Source organism: Numenius arquata, chromosome 10 (assembly GCF_964106895.1).
Source record: "Numenius arquata chromosome 10, bNumArq3.hap1.1, whole genome shotgun sequence".
Lineage (NCBI taxonomy): Eukaryota > Metazoa > Chordata > Aves > Charadriiformes > Scolopacidae > Numenius > Numenius arquata.
The window spans coordinates 40,077,967-40,098,513 of NC_133585.1; the positions used below are offsets into that span (position 1 = coordinate 40,077,967).

Here is a 20,547-nt window from a genome sequence, read left to right on the forward strand (position 1 = left end):
AATCATAGCAAACAATACGGGGAACTAGCCTTTCTCGCTTATGGACAGTGCCCAGTGTCAATGGGATCTCTACTAATCAGATTCCAGCCGCCTCGCTGCTGCTGCATGAGTAACGCTGGTTTTTACCATCAGCAACTAATTTAAAGATGACAACAATTTCTTCTGGCTATAGCTTGCTTTGGGGTTTGTTTTTTGCATGATCTTTATATATATATGTAACACATTACTGTTAACTTCTGATGATATGTGTCAGTGTGGTGCTGTAATTTAAAGCCAGAGAAACTAAAGGTGGTGAAGAACGAGTGAGGTATCTTGCCAAGCCATATAGTACCTGTGCTCCATATATGTTTGACAGCCTGTTGGCACCTGAATAGAATTGACCGAGTTCAGTCTTCATAACCTGAGAGAAACCCTTTTTTTTTTCCTCTTATAATGTAATGCCTATAGACAACAAGGGCCTTGAAATGGATTCCTCTCCTCAAAAGTGTAATTGCTGGTGATGCTTTTCATATTGGCCTTTGGAAGCCTGGAATATTTTTCTTCTTTTAAATACAGGCTACTGTGAGCTCTTCCGATCTTCCATGACCACAGGAAAGGATATCCCTCAGGTTAACGAGAAAATGGCAGAAGAGTTTTAAAATCAATAGCTAGAAGAGCTTTCCTTTTCTGAGAATTAAATTAGTCTCCAACAACTTAATGAAGTTAGGGATGAAGTAGTCTGCTGCCCCAAGTGATCCCTGTTTCTCTTCATTGCACAAAATGGAGGGGAGTACTGCCTCCAGCTCCGGGGTCCCCAACATCAGAAGGACATGGACCTGTTGGAGCAGGTCCAGAGGAGGCCACAAAGATGATCAGAGGGCTGGAGCAGCTCTGCTGTGAAGACAGGCTGAAGAGAGTTGGGGCTGTTCGGCCTAGAAAAGGTTCTGGGGAGACCTGATAGCCCCTTCCAGTTCCTAAAGGGGGCCTACAGGAAAGATGGGGAGGGACTCTTTATCAGGTAGTGGAGTGGTAGGATGAGGGGCAACAGTTTTAAACTGAAAGAGGGGAGATTTAGATTAGATATTAGGTAGACATTCTTTACTTTGAGGGGGGTGAGGCACTGGAATACGTTGCCCAGGGAAGTTGTGGGTGCCCCATCCCTGGAGATGTTCAAGGCCAGGTTGGATGGGGCTTTGAGCAACCTGGTCTAGTGGGAGGTGTCCCTGCCGATGGCAGGGGGGTTGGAACTGGATGATCTTTAAGGTCTCTTCCAACCTGAACCATTCTGAGTGGTACCACAGCCGATCATGAGATGCTGTGGTAATGCTGTGGTAAACTGCCTTATTTATTTATATATATTTTTTTAACCCACTTCTTTCCCCCTCAGACGACAGGACCTCCGCACCCTCTTACGTTTCACCCCTCGAGGCGACACCTGGAAGGGAAATCAATACCTTTAGCGACGGTCCTTGAGGAGAAGAGCCTTCAAAATTCCCAGGTTTTGACGAGATATGGGGGTATTTTAACTGTTTTAGGCCAGTGGCCGGGCCCGGGCGGGCGGAGGCGGGAAAGCCAGGGGGGCGGCCATGGCCATGGCCGCCCCCCTGGCTTTCCCGCCTCCGCCCGCCCGGGCCCGGCAGCCGCCATCTCCTCAGCGCCCGGGAAGGGGCGGTCCGTTACCGCCGGGGGTGGTGCCAGCTCTCGGGGCATGCGGCATACCGCCTCTGCGCAGCGGCCGCGGCCATGAAGCTGCTGTGGGCGCGGAGCCTCCGCCCGCCGCCCGGCCCTTTGTTTCTTAGGGTCAGCGGTTGCCCTTCCTCTCCCCGTTCGCGGCCCTTGATGGCGGGGGCGGTTTGAACCTGCCTGAAGGAAGGAAGGAAGGGAGGAGGAGCCGGAGCCGTTGCCCAGGATGCGATGGGGAACTGCTGGGCGCAGTGGTGCTGCGGGCTATTCTTCCGGAGAGAAGCCGGCCGGCTCCAACGAGGCGGAGGGTAAGCGGGCGAGCGCGGCTACCCCTTTCCCCTCCCCGGGGCGGGGAGGTGCTGGGTCCGCCCGGCTCCGCCTTCCCTTCCCTTCCCTCCTCTTCGGCGGGAGGTGAGGAGAGGCGGCCCGAGATGGTGGGCGCTGAGGCGGCTGGTACCCGACCGTCAGGCGGGTCGGGAGGCGAGGCGGGTCCGGGGGGTGGCTGAGGTGAGGCGGGTTCGGGGGGAAGCTGAGGTGAGGCGGGCCGGGGGGGGGCTGATAGGTGAGGTGGATACATGTCGCCTCATGCAGGGGTGTGGGTACACCCGGGCTTCAGGCTGTCCCCTTCGCCCCCTCCCCGCAGCAGGGCGGGTAGGTCCAAGAGGGGGGAGAGAAAGCAAACGCCTGTGTAGCATCTGCCTTGACAGCTCGAGCTGATGAAACGCCGTCCAAAGGTTGCTGGGCTTTGTGTGGTGGTTTGCGCGGTTGATGGCAATACGTGTCCAGGGGTGACTTCGGGTAACTGGCTGTGGGGACATTCCTGTTCCTTAGCCCTCTTCCTGGGTTGGTTTTGTTGTTTGTTTGTTTTTTTTTCCCCCGAAGAAGCAACTTAGGTTTTTCAGGTCAGTTGTCAAAATCTGTGCAGGCTGCTGTGTTTGTGCAAATGTGGAAAAGCACTGTATTTTCTGGAATGTCATCTTGTGTCCTCTGTGAGTCAGAGGCTGAGAACTCTGTTGGGATAAAGGATGACTGTTACAGAAGATCAGGAGCAGAATGGTCTGAATAAACTTTCATGTATCCTGTAAACATGTAGGCTGTGTTTTGTTCTGCAACAACCAGTTCATGCAAAAGCAGTGTACAAACAGGAAGGGTATGTTACCTGTACAACAACTTGGTTTTCTTCCATATACTTACCAGTATTTGATACTGATACATCACTTACTTTTGACTGATGTATTCGGATTAAAGTAGTTCTAGACAGATGTGCTGAGCGTTCTACATGTTGCAAGCTCATGGCCTCTTATTTCACATCAGCTCTAGCTGCAAGTCTGGTGTTCTTGTCCTGAAGACCTCTTAGGAATACTTTTCAGAGAAGTGGGTGAAAGACCAGGACAGTGTGTGTGGAGGTTACCTGCTTGTATTCTTGGTATTCTGTAGCAGAGAGTATGAGAACACCTGAAATGCTCAACAGCTGGCACTTAAGTATCTGTGTCTTGTGCCATACTCTTAGAAAAACAGGTAATACTTGAAAGATTCTTGCTTCACATGTGTTTTCCGCTGAGCCTGCTAATAGGCTAATACCCTTTTTTTAGAAGTCAGTGATATTGACAATAAGTCTCTGGCAGGGTGTACTTAACCCTTAAAATTATTGCTTTGGTTGTGGGGTTTCTTTGGTCTTTTGTTTTCCCCCCTGACTGCTTTTAACTGGCTTATTAACTGACTTATGAGCACTGGATAGCGGACAGAGTCCAAAAAGGCAGAAGATAGTCTTGGCTATCACAGCGAACTCAATGTACATGGTTATCTCTTCCTCTGGTCTAAATTAACTGCTGCCTATATGTTGTTGGGTTTTTTTTCTTGTGTGTTTGCAACACTGTTACCCTTCTGCATATTCATTGGTATTTGCAATGCCGTCTGTTCTAGTACTTGGTTTTGGTGTATGTTTTGATTCACAAAGCATCATTTGCTAGGCCGTCTTAATGTCTCCCATTAGTTTTCAGCAGATGGTTGCTGAAGTTACTGGCCTGCTCGCCAGACTTTGTCGTGTGTTTCGGTGCCTCTCATGTAACTACTGGCTTACTGCTTACTTGGGTTTTAGAATGGCAAATGTGAATTGGCTTTTGAGGCCTGATCCTGGAATATTGTATACAGGGATCTTTTTATGAAAAAAAAGGTCACCAGTGCTACCTCTTGCAGATAGCTGCTGCATGTCTCAGATCATCTTTGTTTTTGGGGTGTGCTGGTAGCTTATAGAACAGTATTGGGGTGTTGAGCAATTTAGGTATTTTCCTTTCCCTGTGTGGTGGGAGGGGCAGGGAATTGTATTAAAAACAAAACCATGTCTTATAAATTTTGTTAGATTGCTACCAAATTCTGCAGATTTGGCTAGTTCTGGAACAGCATAGAGTATCTTACCAAGTTAATTGTGATTACTTTAATCACAAGTACAAAAAGTAATAACAAAATTACAAAAGTAATTTTAACTAATGCCCTGGTTTTAATAGATGTTCTTTTTTAGTGACTTTTTTCCACACATAATCCGTATAAGTTGGTGGGGTTTTTTTATTAAATAAAAGATGATAGCATGACTTTGCGTAAAAGGAGAATAAAGCATATATATGTATGTATGGAGCGCTGAAAAGTTAGTCTGTAATAGCTTTATGTCTTTGAAGATTGATCTGGCAGTCTGTCAGTCCTGTGGCCAATTAACTTCTTCTCTGGTGCTTTTTCTCTATTTTCTCTAGTGCTTATTAAACCTTTCTCAAGTCTGTTTTAGAAAATAATGAAACAGTAGAGCTTAAAGGAGAATAATAAAAGCTGTAAGCGTCTTAATGGGTTACTGTTTTATTTCAATTGAAGTTGTTAAGTATAAGGGTGAAGTTGCTGGGTCTTCCATTTCTGTCCCCAATGACCTCAATCTTCCATAGTTGCTCTGGGATTTAAGGGCTCAAACACTGGCGCAGAATTAGGTCTTCTGTTATTGAGTCCCTGTTCAGCAGGTAGCAGAAAGCGTACATCTTCCTTGAAGTGTCATTGCCGTTGGGCTATATGTAATTACATTTAGTAAACTTGCACTGCCTTGTCTTAGTTTTCTATAGGTCCGCAGTTCAGTTCTTGTAACTAATCTGACTGCAGCTCGTGTGTTTGTGAAGCCGAGGACAATTTAGTTAGTGCCTGATGTTGTAAACTGGAATAATGCTTTTGTTAGCAACATCAGTAGTCCTGAAACAGTTTCCTGTAGCAGTTTTATTCAATCGGATTCTTAATGGTACTGGCTCCTGCACACCAAACTGCTGCACAGAGGGGTAACAGTGAAATTACTTTTAAGTGTTCGTGCCACGTGTCCCAGTTATATAATGCATGAATTAAAGTGGCCTTTCGCCTCTGGTTTTGTACCAATGAATCAGTTGGAAACGGTTCTTTAGTGGCCCCTGTGCACCGCGAGGGGCGCTGCTGGAGGGAAGGGACGGTTGACCAGGACCATGCAGTGAAGTGGGTTGCTCAACAAGTTGCCAGGTGAGATGTACCCTGACTGACTTCCAAAGAAAAATATGATGGAGCTGAAATTTGATATGATGAAAATAATTCAGGCTTTGGCTGGTGTCTTGCTTTTAGTGTAGTAGAAATAGGTCTTGGGTGCAAGTACAGAAAGATCTTTTGTATGATTATAAAAGTGCCTGAGGCACGGGGTTTATTCCTGGTATCAAGTCAGCACTTGCAACTGGAAACTCTGGTTTTTAAAATGTTTTGATGAAATGGATGTTCTACTGAAGCATCTGTGGACATCTGAATATTCTTTTGGATGATAGCCAAACCTCTTTCACGGGGTAAAAATGTATTCATGTAACTTAATACTGCATTTTTTTTTTTATAGAGGACAGCGTTAAGATAGTTAAAGAGTCAAAGAGGAGACTAATTCCCTGTATAAAATTACAGATGGTGAATAACTTCTTTTGTAGTTGAAAAGTATTGTTTTGACCTCTTTGTAGCTATTTTATCTGAGATTTAGCTGTTTGGCTGTGCCAACTATCAAAATAAAGTGTGTTGTTTAACATTGATGTTGTACAAGATGCGATGCTAGTGAACAGTTAAGTGCCATGATGATCAACAGTGTCTTCAGAAATTGCCTGAAATAATGGCTTCCGAGAAAAATACATTAAAGGTATTGTAGAGCACACTAAATGTCTGTAAATGTCAAATCCAGCATCCTGATAATTGGTTTTTTTCTCATTTGAGGGTGTTTTGTCTTTTCTCCGGTTCTATAGAAGATGTTTACATGCTTTTACCTCTTTCCAGTCTAGTAGTGATGCAGAGCACAGGTTAAGAAGTAATGTGTTTAATACGTGAAGATTTTATGTTTATTTTATACATACTTAACATATTTCAAAAGCTCTTTGAAAGTAGCAGGGTTGTTTTCCTTGTGCTGTGAATTGAAGACTATTCTGTAGTGTAACTGTAGATTTATTTTTCCAGATCAAAGTATTTTAGAACATGTTCAACAGGAGAACACTTCACTATAGAGGTAAGTGCTTGCATTTCTAGTGATTAAAAAAAAAAAAAGTGGGAAAAGCTGAATTCTAGCAATGCCTTTAACACTTTTTGCAGTTTATGTACACTGAAATGTTCTCGATTATTCCAGACCAAATTGATGCAGCTATGGGTGGCAAGATTCTTATAGTACCTCAGAACATTAATATGTTATCTCACTTTAATCTGTCATTTAGAAAGAAAAGAAGTATCTGTTCTGATCTATATTCAGCACCAGAGCATTCTAAAAGCTGCCTATTGCATCTTTCATCACTGCTGTGTTGGGAGTGATTTTTCTTTTCTGCTTGTGTAAGTGCAGGATATTTAGTTCTTGATTGCAGTATCATGAATCTGATTCTACAAAAAGCTAGAATCTGATGAGGTTACTTTATAGTTAATTGCATTTGTAGTCCACTTTGATAACTACAAGAGGTCCTTTCTCGGCCACTGAATATCACCCCTTTTTGCCAAGGGTAGTGTAAGGTTGATTTGTGGAAGTTGAGATTCTCAGAATAACCTGGTTTACTTTTTTTTGAGTGTTCCTTATGGTCTAAAAGTCCTAGACCTTTCAGTTTGCCCCCATTACTGAGAATAATAACTGTAATCACTGCTTTGGCTTTCAAGAAAGGGGGCAGACATATATGGTAGGGGAAATCTGTTTTAGCGTATAACTACCACTTGTGAGAGAGTGTTCCTGCAGTAAAAACGTGATGGGGAAAAGAAGGTTCTCTCCTGTTCCCATATTGTTGTTCATAGTCTGCTTACAGCAATTAGTCAGTATACAGGTCAATTAGGAGTCTTGCTGTAGGTACTTATATTCATGTTTGATGTTTGACTTAAATGTAGGATCACTGTACTGAAAATAGTGCAGAGAATTTCCATTTGCTTTGTTTTTACATGATATTTGAACTTCTGGTGGAGGGGTTTGTGTATTCTTGCCCAGTTTGGGCTTTTTTTTTTTTTTTTTGCTTCCTATCAATAATCATTATAGTGCATTTATTAACTTCTAGTTTCTTTTGCGCAAAGCTGGGAGGGGGGGTGTTTGTTGCTTGTTTGTTTTTAGAATTCTGTGTGGAAAGTAACACTTGTTTTCTGTAAATTAAATAAAACTTCAAATACTTTTTGATAAGCATCACAGTTGCCATGCAAGGTGGAGGCTACATGGACTATACCCCTTACATCTAGATTTTTAAATTGAATGGGTGCTTTGATGTACGTCAGAGCTATGGCATTCCTTCCACTGCTTGTGTTATAATGCTTTAGATATACAGAATTAATAGCAATCTTACAAGCCAATTGAGATTTCATTTTTATTAGGGCCCTCACATAAGTTGTAGTGAAATACATGAATGTTTTTCAGTTTCGACTGTTCTCCTTTTAGGACAATGTAACATTTAAGAAAAGAAACATTGGTAATAAGATATGTCCCACTCTAAAAGTAATACTTTTTCTGAAAGTAGGGGCTTTTGTCAATATTATTACAGTCCCACTGTTATCATTGGAGTAGTGTTTTTACAAGACAGGTTAAATATATAATTGTATTTGCTGTATGTGTTTAGTGACTTGTTATATTGAATTGTAAAGATTGTTGACTTCTTTTCCCTGCAGTTTGAGAACCTCGTGGAAAGTGATGAGGTAGGTACCTGGATCATAATGTGAAACTCACTAGTATAACCCTTAAAAATGGTTCTAAGATCTGTATCTTCTTCCCACCCAATTGCAGGTTTTTTTTTTACTTTGAGTTTTTCCTTGTTCTTGGAATGAGTATTTAACACTTTGGGAGGGATGATGACCTAAGAGAAGAGAAAACTGGTTGGGGGGAGTATGGGAAGTAACCCTTTCAGGAAGAGAACACTGTGAACATTAGGAAGGCAGAAAGAATATAAGAAAAAGAGGAGAAAAAAGTGTGGGGAAGGCTTGAAGGAGAATTTGCTTCTGGTATAACTCTTGTGTAAGACTCTGCAAATGCTCTCTATCTGAAAACGTACATGGACCTGGGTTGCTTTGCTAAGGAAAGTTTCGGGAGTGCTCTGTCTTTACAATTTTGGCGAAACTAGCTGAACAGTACTTCAGAAAAATACAAGTTTGCCTTAAAACTTCACTCTTATAAATTTAATAGAGCTTGATAATGGGCGGGACACACACCACATTTTCAGTAATCCCACTCTGTATTCAAAAACATTAGGACTGATAGTTTGGTTCCTGAAATACTACCAGAGTATTTATTTTCAGTTGGAAGTACTTATTTGTTTTACTTAGTCAGCCACTTCAGTTGATTGTGTAACAAGATTTTTTTTAAATTCCAAATTAAAACAGGGCATTTTTCCCCCCTAATTGTAAAACCAATATATGGGAGAAATTATGATTTAGTATTGGGTTTTTCCCCCAATCTTAAAATGGATTGATTGATGGGATTATCAGAAACTCAAATTTCTTAAAATTATTTTCTTTTTAACAGGGAGAAAGCCCAGGAAGCAGTCACAGGTAGGACTTTGAGGTTCAGGACCTCTCCTTCCCTCTTCTCTCTTGCTGTGACTATGAAATTTTTCAGAGTTTCTGTCAAAACCCTTCCTATCTTCTTAGTTGTCAAATACATGGAAAGAATACATGTCAAAGTAACCTTAATGCTTAACCATGTTAAAACAGTATGTTGCAAAGAGAATATTTGTTCTTGTTCCAAGGGTCTGCATTTAAAGTTACACAGATGTTACTGCTTTATATAAGCAGTAGAAATTTAGAGGTCTGCTCTATAGGAAACACAGGAAAGCGCCCAAGTGTATGCTTTGGTTGTCTAATTCTAGGCATTTTGTATTAGTTAAGTTTGATCATTCCCAAAATGCTGTTCCCTGTCAATGGTCCCCAAAGAAGCGATATAGCAAACATTATAATTATAATGCTTTTGTGGTCTTGTTTGTTAGGTACGTAAAAGTAGACATAAAGTAGGCAACAGATGAAAGGGGAACAATATACAATTAGGGAACTAAAACAAGTAAGAAAAAAACCTGTGAGATTTACACCATGAAGATATTAACCATTCTATTCTAGTAGTTCTGTTGACAAACAATCTTTTGAAAATACGCCTTCTGTAAAGATACAAAAAATGCTTTGCAAGAGTAACGCAAGAGAGCGTTGTCTTGAGTAAACTGGAACTTTGGAACTCTCAGGAGGAGCAGGCCAAAAGCGCAGCTTGTTGAACTTGCATTAAAGGACCAGTAAAGAAAGACTATATGGATATGTCTAAGTGCAACTTGGGGTTGCCATGCATAAATAATAGATGGAGTCTTTCTGTGTTTTTCCCATGCTTTTAGACCTCTGACTGAGGAAGAAATTGCTGACTTGAAAGAGAGACATTATGACTCCATTGCTGAAAAGCAGAGAGTTGTTGATATGAAACTTCAGTCAGAGGTAAGCAGTTATGATGACTAATATGGTATGGACAGTGTTTCTTTTAAAGTAGCTAAGATCAGCCATGTACGCAAGGAGATTCCATTTGTGTGAATGAAACAATTGGGTTTTGTTCATCAGTTGTTTTTGTTTTGTTTTTATGAAAGGCAAGATGGGGTATACACTTGATTCAACTTTTCTTGTGCTCAGTTTTTTCCAGAGCTTTTCTTAAGGAGAAAAAACCCTTTGTCATTTTATTTTAGTGTGTTGCAGCAATTAATGGAATGTGATGTGGAACACAACATAGAAATTGAGAATGATTTTTTTTTTTTTTAAAGAAAGTACCAATGAAATATGCAACTGAAAAGATTTAAGTCTTTCACTGTGCAGTTCATAATAAAATGCAACATGCATTTACAGCAATTCACTAGTAATGATGTTTATTCAATAGGATAATGTTTAGTTATTTAAATTTCTTGGGATATTTGGTGGGGGGGAAGCTGTTAGACTCAGTTAATGAAGAAAAATGCTTTAGCTATAGTCAATTTTATTTTATTTTTATTTTCTAGTAGCTCTTATTTTGTTTTATTGAAATTATGGCTTTATTCATAGGAAGATAGATAGGTTCTGCTTTTGTTAACCATTACTATTTTGTTCATATACAGTTAGCCTTACAAGAGGAGAAGTTAAGACTAGAAGAGGAGGCTTTATATGCTGCACAACGTGAAGCAGCCAGGGCAGCAAAGCAGAAAAAGCTCTTGGAGGTGAGGGGAAAAAGACCCCAATATATATCAGAGCTTCTGTTTCTATGTATGCAGATTTTCCTAATATCCTTTGCATCTCAGGAAATGTAATGAGAAAATTACTTTGGCTTGTAAATTCAAGTAGAGAAAGAAATACCTGATTTGAAAGTACAGCTGACTGGAACAGCTGAAAATGATCAGAATTGTTTGAAACAGCTTGTGATGCTAAGTATAGATTTTGAATGAGATGTATGATTTTAATCTATGATTAGCTTAATAGACTTCTTATCATAAATCACTTTAAAGATCAGTATCTTCTATATGATTTTCTAGTAAAACCCGCTGAAATTAAGCACACATTATGACATCATTTAGACTTGTAAAATATACTTTATATATTTGTGCATTTAATTGTTCCTTATGTCTGTGGTTTGTGTTAACATGAAGACACGTGTTTCCAAGTCATGTGAATTTACTGTTAACCCTGCTTTGAGCTGAAGGCTGGACTATAGATGACCTCCTGAGGTCCCTTCCAACCTGAATTGTTCTATCAGCTTGTAATTTCTATCGCTAGTAGCCAAAGTCCAGTGTTAATGCCTTAACAGTAGTCTTTATTTAATATGTCTGTGCCTACTTTCAGATGTCTGTTGCCTGGGCTTTTGGAGCTTGGTCAAGCTAAACAAAAGCCACATTATGTTTTCCTGCTCTTTTGAAAACAGATGCTGTTCTGTATCCTGATAGCATTTATTACTGATGGTTTTCACTTTGCAGTTCAAAGAGTTACGTGTTATCAGCACATTTAATATTTTGACCATCTTAATAAGTTATTACAGTATGTGTTCTTACATAAATTTCAGGTTGTCAGAATGTTAAAAAGAAAACTTTTGCTTTTTGTTGTCTGTCTATAATGTGTATGGCTGCAGTTTTGTAGCATTTTCAAGGAAACAGTTCATTACGCGTGTGTTGAATTAGAAGGAAGTTTTCAAAAGTTCAGATTTAGACTAACTGAAAAAGGCGAAATCTTTAACCCTAGTGTATTGTCTATATTCAGAAGATGGTGAATTGAAAATTGTTATTTCCAGACGGGTAGTGATGACTGAGTGTTCATCTAATATTTATGTTGCTAAGTATAGGACTCATTTCACATTTCTCTGTCTATCCTCTTGTCATTTTAATTCTTTGACCTTTTTATGCCTGCCTTTTTAAAATTTTTTTTTTAGCACATCTGGTCTATATGAAGTCAGCAAAAGTGGATTGCTTTATGACTTTGTTTTTTATAGAAAATGTGCAAGAAATGCTATTTTTCATGTCTGTTAGTATTTTTAATATGCACCTCTTTTAGTCAGGACCTAAGATAGAAGGCATTATAGAGTTTTTAATTTCCTTCTTGTAAAATTAGTACTACTTACCTCCTTTACAAGCAACCCCCCCCCAACCCCCATAAGGTTTATAAGGATTTCTGAGGAAGCCTTTCTGTGTAGATATGCATCAAGCATTTAAGCTTTCTAAATAAACTAGAAGCCATTTTTGAATACATAACTTATCCCTCTGCTCGTGGACAGAAGTCTTCTAAATGAGAAAATGGCTTTTTCATTGGAAGTATGGCATCCTTTTAAAACTTAATTTGGCTTGCTGATGTTGCCCTACTAAATGTCAGGGTTCATAACAGTGGAGAATTTTAATATATCCTGGAACATACAGTGCTAGATATTTGTATTTGGATATTTGACCTGGGAAATTGGGTAGATAATTTAAATTGGATATTATGCAGGTATATGAATTTTAAAAGAAAATTATTGCATATGTCAGTGATTGATTTTTACGGACTTGGAAACTGCTGGTGCCAAATTCCTGTCTCTTTCTCCCTGCATACTTAAGTCTTCTCACCTGTAACCACCATTATGTGATATTTCTACTTCTTCTACACTTCCCATTTCTTTACTGCTTTCAGTCTGCCTGTTCTGATACTTATTTAAATACACAAGATGGAAAGTTTGCCAAGCAAATGAACCCATCGTGCTTTTGGGATTGAAAAACACTGGCTGATCCGATGCAGTTATCTCACAAGACTATTTACCCAGTGAAGAGCAATTCTTAATGAAGTTAAATTTGATATGAAAAATTCTGGTTTGTTTACCCCCACTTTTCTTTTGCGGGGACAGATCCATTCAGGCTGAGAACACATTTTTCAGAAAATATGGTAGTTAGATACAGAATCACAGAATCTTCTTGGTTGGAAGGGACCTTTGAGATCGAGTCCAACCACCACCACCAACAAAAACAAAACAAACAAACAAACCAAAACAAAAAACCAAAAAAAACCAAAACCACAACACCAAACCAAACACCCACAACCCCACACCCACCCACAAACAGATGCAAACCAACAGTCTCAGGCACTAGAGCATGCCCTGAAGTGCCATGTCTACATGTTCCTTAAATACCTCCAGGGATGGCGACTCCACCACCTCCCTGGGCAGGCTGTTCCAGTGCCTGACCACTCTCTCAGTGAAGTAATTCTTCCTAATATGTAATCTAAACCTCCCCTGCCGCAACTTCAGACCATTTCCTCTGGTCCTGTCATTATTCACTTGGGAGAAGAAGCCAACACCCACCTCTCTACAACCTCCTTTCAGGTAGTTGTAGAGGGCAATGAGGTCCCCCCTCAGCCTCCTCCAAACTAAAGATGCCCAGTTCCCTCAGCCTCTCTTCATATGACTTGTTCTCTAGACCCCTCACCAGCTCGGTGGCTCTCCTCTGGACACACTCCAGCACTTCAATGTCCTTCCTGTAGTGAGGGGCCCAGAACTGAACACAGCACTCGAGGTGAGGCCTCACCAGTGCCGAGTACAGAGGCACGATGACTTCCCTGCTCCTGCTGGCCACGCTATTCCTGATACAGGCCAGGATGCCGTTGGCCTTCTTGGCCACCTGGACACACTGCTGGGTCATGTTAAGGTGGCTGTCCACCAACACCCCCAGTCCTTTTCTGCCGGGCAGCTTTCCAGCCACTCTTCCCCAAGCCTGTAGCGTTGCCTGGGGTTGTTGTGACCGAAATGCAGGACCCGGCACTTGGCCTTATTAAACCTCATCTCATTGGCCTTGGCCCATTGATCCAACCTGTCCAGGTCCCTCTGTAGAGTGTTCTGACCCTCAAGCAGATCAACACTCCCACCTAGTTTGGTGTCATCTGCAAACTTACTGAAGGTGCACTCAATCCCCTTATCCAAATCATCAATAAAGATATTAAACAAGACTGGCCCCAAAACTGAGCCCTGAGGGACACCGCTGGTGACCGGCTGCCAACTTGATTTCACCCCATTAATTACAACTCTCTGGGCATGGCCATCCAGCCAGTTTTTTTAGACTTGTCTATATGTTAGACTTGTCTATAAGACCAGCATGTTTGTTTTTATCTTAAAATCATAATTAATGAACAATTACTGCTTCATAACTGATTCACCTTTAATCACATAGTTGATGTGCCTAGTTTTTTCTCATTTTTTCAAGGCAGGGAGAAGAAACTTGAGGCAATTTCTGTTGTTTAAACCCTTAAACTTAAGCAGACCCCCTATTTCTATGACATCTGTTGTTCCTCTTGTAACTACAAAATAAATGCATTCATGGCTTGTCTTGCATTTTTCATTCTGTTTTTGCCTAGTGATACCATGAAAGCTGCTTCTATCTTAAGAGTGCAGAGGTATTAATAGTTTTGGCCCAACAAGGCAACAAAGCTTTTATTAATATAAATGAAGCACTTAGTGCTGATGCAGACAACCAGAGGAGATGGCAGTACTGCTTTGTACAGGGGTAGAAGGACCTGGAGGAAATACTTCTTTTTAGATGGTAGGCTGACTGTTCTTGCATACAGAGCAAAACAAATCAGGCATAAGCCAGGTATTAGTTGTGTTTTGAAAATACATGTGGCTTAAGAAGAGAAGACAATAGAAGAGAGGACAGATGCAATCATGAATGAAGTGGTCTTCACATGTTTCTAGACAAATTGATGTGCCTTTTTTTTTTTTTTTGGTGCATGAAATAGGTTAAGATGTTGAGAGCTCTATTCACAAAGCTACCTTCTTTTAAATGGAGAGATTTTGGAGATTAAAAACAATACCACTTGAGTTTAACGGTCCCTTTAGTATCACAAAATTTAATCTTTATTTGAATGGAAGTCAGTCTTTTCCCGAGTTGTACTTGGACTGCTCCAAGGACCAGGACAATGCTCCTTCTAATGTCACAGTTAAGAGATTGCTTAGTGTATTGAGTATATTACTCCGATTGTTTTCAGCTTTTTGAACAGTTTACTTCTTTTGATAGCAACGTAGGCAGCAAAGGATAACGCAGCGAGTGCATGCAGTTAATAATGGAGAATATCAGAGGTAAGATATAAAATCTTATTATTGATAATCGAGAACCATGACTGTTTTTACTCCTGTTCCTCATCTTCCCTCACAAAAAATAAAATCCACATATTTTTCAAACCTTACATACGTAGCATTTGTAAGTCAGAGTTGTTTTCATTGATTGCAGTTTTCTTCATACCGCATAATTACTGAATGTAAAGAGGTTACTTTTAATCTGCAGAATTACAGGGTAGGTAGCATTCATTCTGGTTTTCAATGTAGTTATTAGACTGATGCATACAAAATTGAGCCTACTCCCAGCTACATATATATACACACACAAAATGTAGTGTTTTGTATTAAAAACGTGTTTATATGTAAAATCTCAGCTAATATATTTTTATTATTCAGAATCCTGTTTGAAATGCCCAAGAAAAATACACACTAATTAAGTGGGCAATTGAATGGTTTTTGTAGTCTGCCTGTTTCTTCATTAATATTCATTTAATTCTCTTCACTCCCACCTTCAGTGTTGGGGAGGGGGGAGGGTAAAAAAACCCAACCCTGTAAAAAAAAAAAAAAAAAAAACCAAACAAAAAACCCCCAGAAATTTACTGTGGAACAGTATTTGAGTTTCAAAAAAAAAAACTCTAAACCATCTATTTTTTGAATGGAAGAGAAGGGGGATAGGAGAGATTTTCAGTTAGGGTAGTACAGTTAGAAAAGGAGCTGTGAAAAATGAGGTTTTATGGCATGAGTAGGAATTAGCCAGATTTTATAAATGAAGGATTAATGTATCCTTAGATGTTTATATAGCTAAAAACAATGTGTGCATTCGTCTTGCAGCTCTGTGGCAGAGGAAGATCTTGATTCTTTCTTAAGAAATACGAAATTCCAATATGAAGCTTTTCGAAGTAGTAGTAAGTCGTCTTTTTCTTATGTAGGTCTTTAAAAGTTAAGTGACTGAGGAGCACAGAATGCTATTTCTTATTCTAGATAAATATAATTTATTTTTATATGCATGTATTTCTTGTGTACATATATTTGTATTAAAAAATGTGACAGAAACTTACTTTCCTCTCTAATCCCTAAACACAGCATATACAAGTTGTGCTACAGCCATTCTAGTTCTCAAAAGCAGGTTCTGTAAGCAAACAAGTCCTGTGCATGGATTTTATTTCACTAGGGCTTTCCAGCCACCTCTGTGGAGGCAAGATCAATGCAGTGAACTTCTCTTGTAAAACCTAACTGTGTATTAAAGATGCAAATATGTGTGTGTATAGCTTTTTTTAATCATCTCTTAGCAAAATCATTAGAATCATACTAATGGTTAATTTTTTTCTAATGAAGCACAAGAGGGGGTTTGGCAGCCTATAAACTTATATCTGTAAATTTTGATGACAGTCTGTGATAGTAACTAAGAAGCTGGAGGACTGATGGTAATTCTTGGGAAATACTGCCTGTCGTTTGGGGTTTTTATGGGGGATGGTTGTGTTTTGGGGTTTTTTTGCAAGTCTTCATACACATCCAGCTTATAGCTTACTAATTTCCTCTATAGTTCTAATCAGACAGTATTGCTAAATGTCCTCTTGTAATATCTTAGTGATGTTGACTATTAAAAAGATACTGTATACTCTTTGAAGTGATGAAGTGGTTTTTTAAATGTTCCTGAGGTTTAAAGGCCACAAAGCACGATAAAAACTTTCTTTGATAGTTTAGTTTTGCAAATTGAATCTCAAATTCAAGTATGTTTATGAATTAAAGATGCCCCCTTTTTTTTGTATAGGACTTTCATCTGATGCTACTGTGCTGACGCCCAACACAGAGAGCAGTTGTGATTTAATGACCAAAACAAAATCGACGAGTGGAAATGATGACAGCACTTCATTAGATTTAGAGTGGGAAGATGAAGAAGGTATTTATTCTGCCATTCGGTTTGATTCTGAACTTTGAAGTTCAAAATGCTGACAGTTTAAACTATGTTAATGGTAAATTTATCATTTTCAAAAGGGAAGGTGATTTAAAACTTAATTCTGATGGAATTTCTGTTAAGTATGTAATGGTTAAACTGTAAATTATTTTTACTTAGGAAATTGTTTATTTTGATAGGTTACCTGTCTAATAAATGATTTCATTTCTTTGGATCCTTTTAGTAAATGTCTTTTACAGCATTTTGTGGAACTGACTTGTGAACTCACAACAAAACTAATGGTAAAGAAATGCTGCCCTCTTGTGAGCCGGTAGCAGAAGGAACAGCTTGTTCTTTCTTTTAATATGTGGAAGTTGGTCAGGAGTCTCTGAGTTAAGTATTTCGGGAAGCATTGTTTCTTTAAACCCTAATTACTTCTATTGTAATTTCTACTGATAATTTAGGTCAGCATGCTAGGTGAGTATCCCAACTATCCCAATTGCTGCTGCTATATGTTGTAGATCTTTTCTCTTTAGTAAATCTGCAAAAGCTCTTGTATTTGTTTTAAAATTAATCCAAAATTTTGAGACCTTGTCTCTTGAAAACACCTATAATAATCTAGGATTTCTTTTAGCCAATGCAGAGCAGACCTCTTTTTTTGCTTTAATAGACTGGTTTTTGACAATCAGTGTGTGGTTTATATGTTTTTAGCACTGTCAAGAGCACTAAAACATCTAGTTCAGAAACCTGCTTTGAAAGACTTACATTTCACATATTTACCCAGAAGTGCTCTGCACTTTTTTTAGCTAGTGCGTGCAAGAGCTATTAGCATTCCAGAGGAACTGAAGCTAGGGCAGGATCACGCCTGTTGAGCTACACTGGATTTTACATTGAGAGCAATTAGCACCAGTGGAGAAACAGTGTTCTGGGAACTTTACCAGACATACCTGCATGCAAAATGATCTTGTTCATTTGACTAGTTGAGGGTCTTGTCAGTAAGTTACAGGAGTATTACAGGATTCCCCAGACATTTAGCTTTTCTGGAAATGGCACAATCATCTAATAAGGCAAAATCATGTAATATTTACATGCATTTTTACATAAAGGGCAGCAGGCTGCATATGTAAGATAAACACTGCTAGTGAGTTGTTTCACTATGTTGTCTGTCTTAGAACACTGTAAAACATCATCGCTGGCTGTTGTGTTTATTTGGGCCAAAACTGGGTGCAAACTATAGGGTTGATGCGAACACCACCACCAGAAAAAATACAGTGATGCTCAGGAGTGAAATTGCCAGAGTCTGGATCACTAAAGGATTCTTGAAGTTTCTTCTAATGTTTTAACACAAATGTAACAGTACTTCCCTCAAAATTATGTCTTTCTTCCAAACATGTCTTAAATTGCAGGCATGAACAGAATGATTCCAATGAGAGAACGCTCCAAAACAGAAGAAGATATACTCCGGGCAGCACTGAAATTTAATAGCAAGAAAACGGGAAGTCATCCAGCTTCAGCCTCGGACGATTCCAATGGATTGGAGTGGGAGAATGACTTTGTTAGCGCTGAAATGGATGATAACGGCAATTCAGAATATGCTGGATTTGTAAACCCTGTATTAGAGTTGTCTGCATCAGATGTAAGGATATCCGATTCTGATCATCAAGACAGATAGTGGAACTGCGTGGGCCCTTGTTTATGACCAAATGTTGGAAAGTGAAATAGAATGTACAAAAGCAATTTGTTCTTTTATAACATGGTTCCCTTTTTCTTATAAATTGATCGGCAAGGAACGGGAATGACTTGCTATCTGAATTAATTCAGAATTAAGTGCAATTTTATCATCTACCTTCTAAACTTTTATGAAAACCAGGATGATTCTATTGGGTATATTTCTGGATTTAATATAAAATTATCTGCACTAATTTAAGCTTCATAGCTTGCCTATGTATATTTTAACTAGCCTTTTTTCTGGATGATGTTTCTACTGATTTTGTTTTTAAAATTCATCATTGGCCTAACATTTATTTTGATCAATCTTATATAATTTATGTAATACTTGAGTATAGAAAAATAATTTAATTTTTTTTATTTCCAATATGTGCTTTTGACTTGTTCTTTAGCTATTTAGAAGGCGTACTCAGCCAGCTGCAAAACAAATATCACACGTGGTAAATTGCAGGTTTTCCCTGCCTAGCTTATGGTCTTCCTAGCTTTGTGTTGTCTTCTTTCCATTTATTTTATTTTTTTATTGCTTTATGCTAAGTACAGTTAACCTCAATAAACATAGTATAAATCATCAGATTAGGTAAGATATTGTCTTGTATAATATACCAGACTTAGTGTGTGCTAGATAGGAAAAACAATTATAAAAATTCTTTATGTGTCAAACTGGAAATTTCAACCAGTATCTAGTGGAGAACTGGGAGGACCAAAGTCTTGATTTCCCTGCACCCCAGCACAGACCAACATTTGTTACTACATGGTCCTTAAAATCTTCAAAACTTTTTAGTTGTGGAAAACTTGTAATTCAGCTTGACTGGAACAATTACTGAAAAGTACTGTTCTTTGAGGAAACTGGGTGAGGGACTATTGCTCTGCTGCTGGGGTGGGAATAACAAGAACCTAAAGACTGAATTCCTGTATCTGCATTTTAAAAAGAAAAAAAAAGTTCAAGTTACAAAACCGTGTATTTAAGTGCTCTAGTTTTCCTGTGCCTCTAAACTGGCTGGTTAATACTGCTAACACAGACTGAAATTCAAGGAGGTGTTCAGTTACTGCAAATCTGGTGTAATGTATTGTGTAGTCTCCCCTGATATTTAATGTAAGTTATAGTTTTTAAAAAAAAAAAAAGAAAAAGCTCACTGAAGAGAACGTGCAAAATACTTGTAGATCTCAAGCTTTCCCCAAAGTTTCAGTAAAGCCATTCTACTCTACTGTTATTTTGTGTAGCTGTCATGTTTTTCCTTGGAAAAAGTGGGATGGGGTGTAACTTTGCTCTTGTGGAGTAAAAGTGACACGCTGTGGTACGTAGTCAATCGGCATCGTCGGAAGAACTGGATTTGTCTGTGAAAGTTGTGTCGCTCTTCTAGATCATGAGTCTCTGTATAATAGTGGGGTCACTACAGTGTGGTCCCCTTCACGGTAACTTGAACAAAAATACTACACACTAGGATTAAATATGTACAAATACCAACACTAATGAACAGATAAATCTTGTTGATAACATTCCATTTCGTAATTAAATTGTAGCTGTGTCATGGAAAGTATTTTAATGCAATTAACTACGTTTGCAATGCCTGTAATAAGCTTTAAAAATTTGTACACATCAAATGTATATTTTTGGTTTGGCATAAGCTACTACTGTCTAATTACTGTCTTGAACTATTATTTGTATAATACATTCCTATGGAAGCGAAGGCAACTTTCTCAACATGTAAATAACACGTTTTTTACCTGCTGAAATTGCAACTTACCCTACAGCGGTCACTACTTTTCCTGACCAGCGAACATGAGGTTAACTTGTCCTGACCGTGATTTGAGGAGGTAAACTAGCTGATAGTCCTGCTTGTGGAATGACCAAGCACGTGGGAAAAAGGAAGCTGACTCCAGCCAAAGGCTTTTACTGGGATGGACATGTTCTGTACCGTTCTGCTTTTCGGAGTTGGGTGCACCGCACTCAGTGACTTAAGGAATTGTGGTCAATATTTGTGGAAATTTAAGAAATTGAAAGATTATATAAATAGCTCATGTAAAGCAGTTCGACAGTACTGTAAAGTGCATACCTGTACAAATTTAAAAGTCATTAAAATTTTCAGTCAGTCTTAACGTTTGGCAATGTTTTATCTGTTGCTGGGTTTGTGGCTGCCGTGTCATTCGTAGTGTGAAGATAAATTGTTAAAACGTTACCCAGTTACCTATGCATCAGCTAACTAATGAAGGTTTAATACATCATTAGTTGTGTTGTTAACTACTGAAT

General features: G+C 39.1%; 1 protein-coding gene across 2 annotated transcripts; it reads left to right on the forward strand.

The window, feature by feature from the left end:
• The first annotated feature begins 1,699 nt into the window (after positions 1-1,699).
• Positions 1,700-19,509, forward strand: AP1AR (adaptor related protein complex 1 associated regulatory protein). Of its 2 annotated transcripts, XM_074154858.1 has the most exons (10): positions 1,700-1,970; positions 6,136-6,184; positions 7,798-7,824; positions 8,648-8,673; positions 9,498-9,594; positions 10,239-10,337; positions 14,637-14,698; positions 15,509-15,582; positions 16,449-16,577; positions 17,978-19,509. In XM_074154858.1, the coding sequence occupies exons 1-10, from the start codon at positions 1,894-1,896 to the stop codon at positions 18,241-18,243; spliced, it is 906 nt and encodes a 301-aa protein (XP_074010959.1). In that variant the 5' UTR covers positions 1,700-1,893; the 3' UTR covers positions 18,244-19,509. The 2 variants fall into 2 exon arrangements, with proteins under 2 accessions (XP_074010959.1, XP_074010960.1); XM_074154859.1 differs by lacking the exon at positions 10,239-10,337 and having other exon boundaries at positions 1,894-1,970.
• The last annotated feature ends 1,038 nt before the right edge of the window (positions 19,510-20,547 follow it).

Coding starts and splice junctions, on each gene's coding strand:
- AP1AR (XM_074154858.1), top strand. CDS start 1,894: ATGGGGAACTGCTGGGCGCAGTGGTGCTGCGGGCTATTCTTCCGGAGA. Junction 1,971..6,135: donor CGGCTCCAACGAGGCGGAGG/GTAAGCGGGCGA, acceptor TTATTTTTCCAG/ATCAAAGTATTTTAGAACAT. Junction 7,825..8,647: donor ACCTCGTGGAAAGTGATGAG/GTAGGTACCTGG, acceptor TCTTTTTAACAG/GGAGAAAGCCCAGGAAGCAG.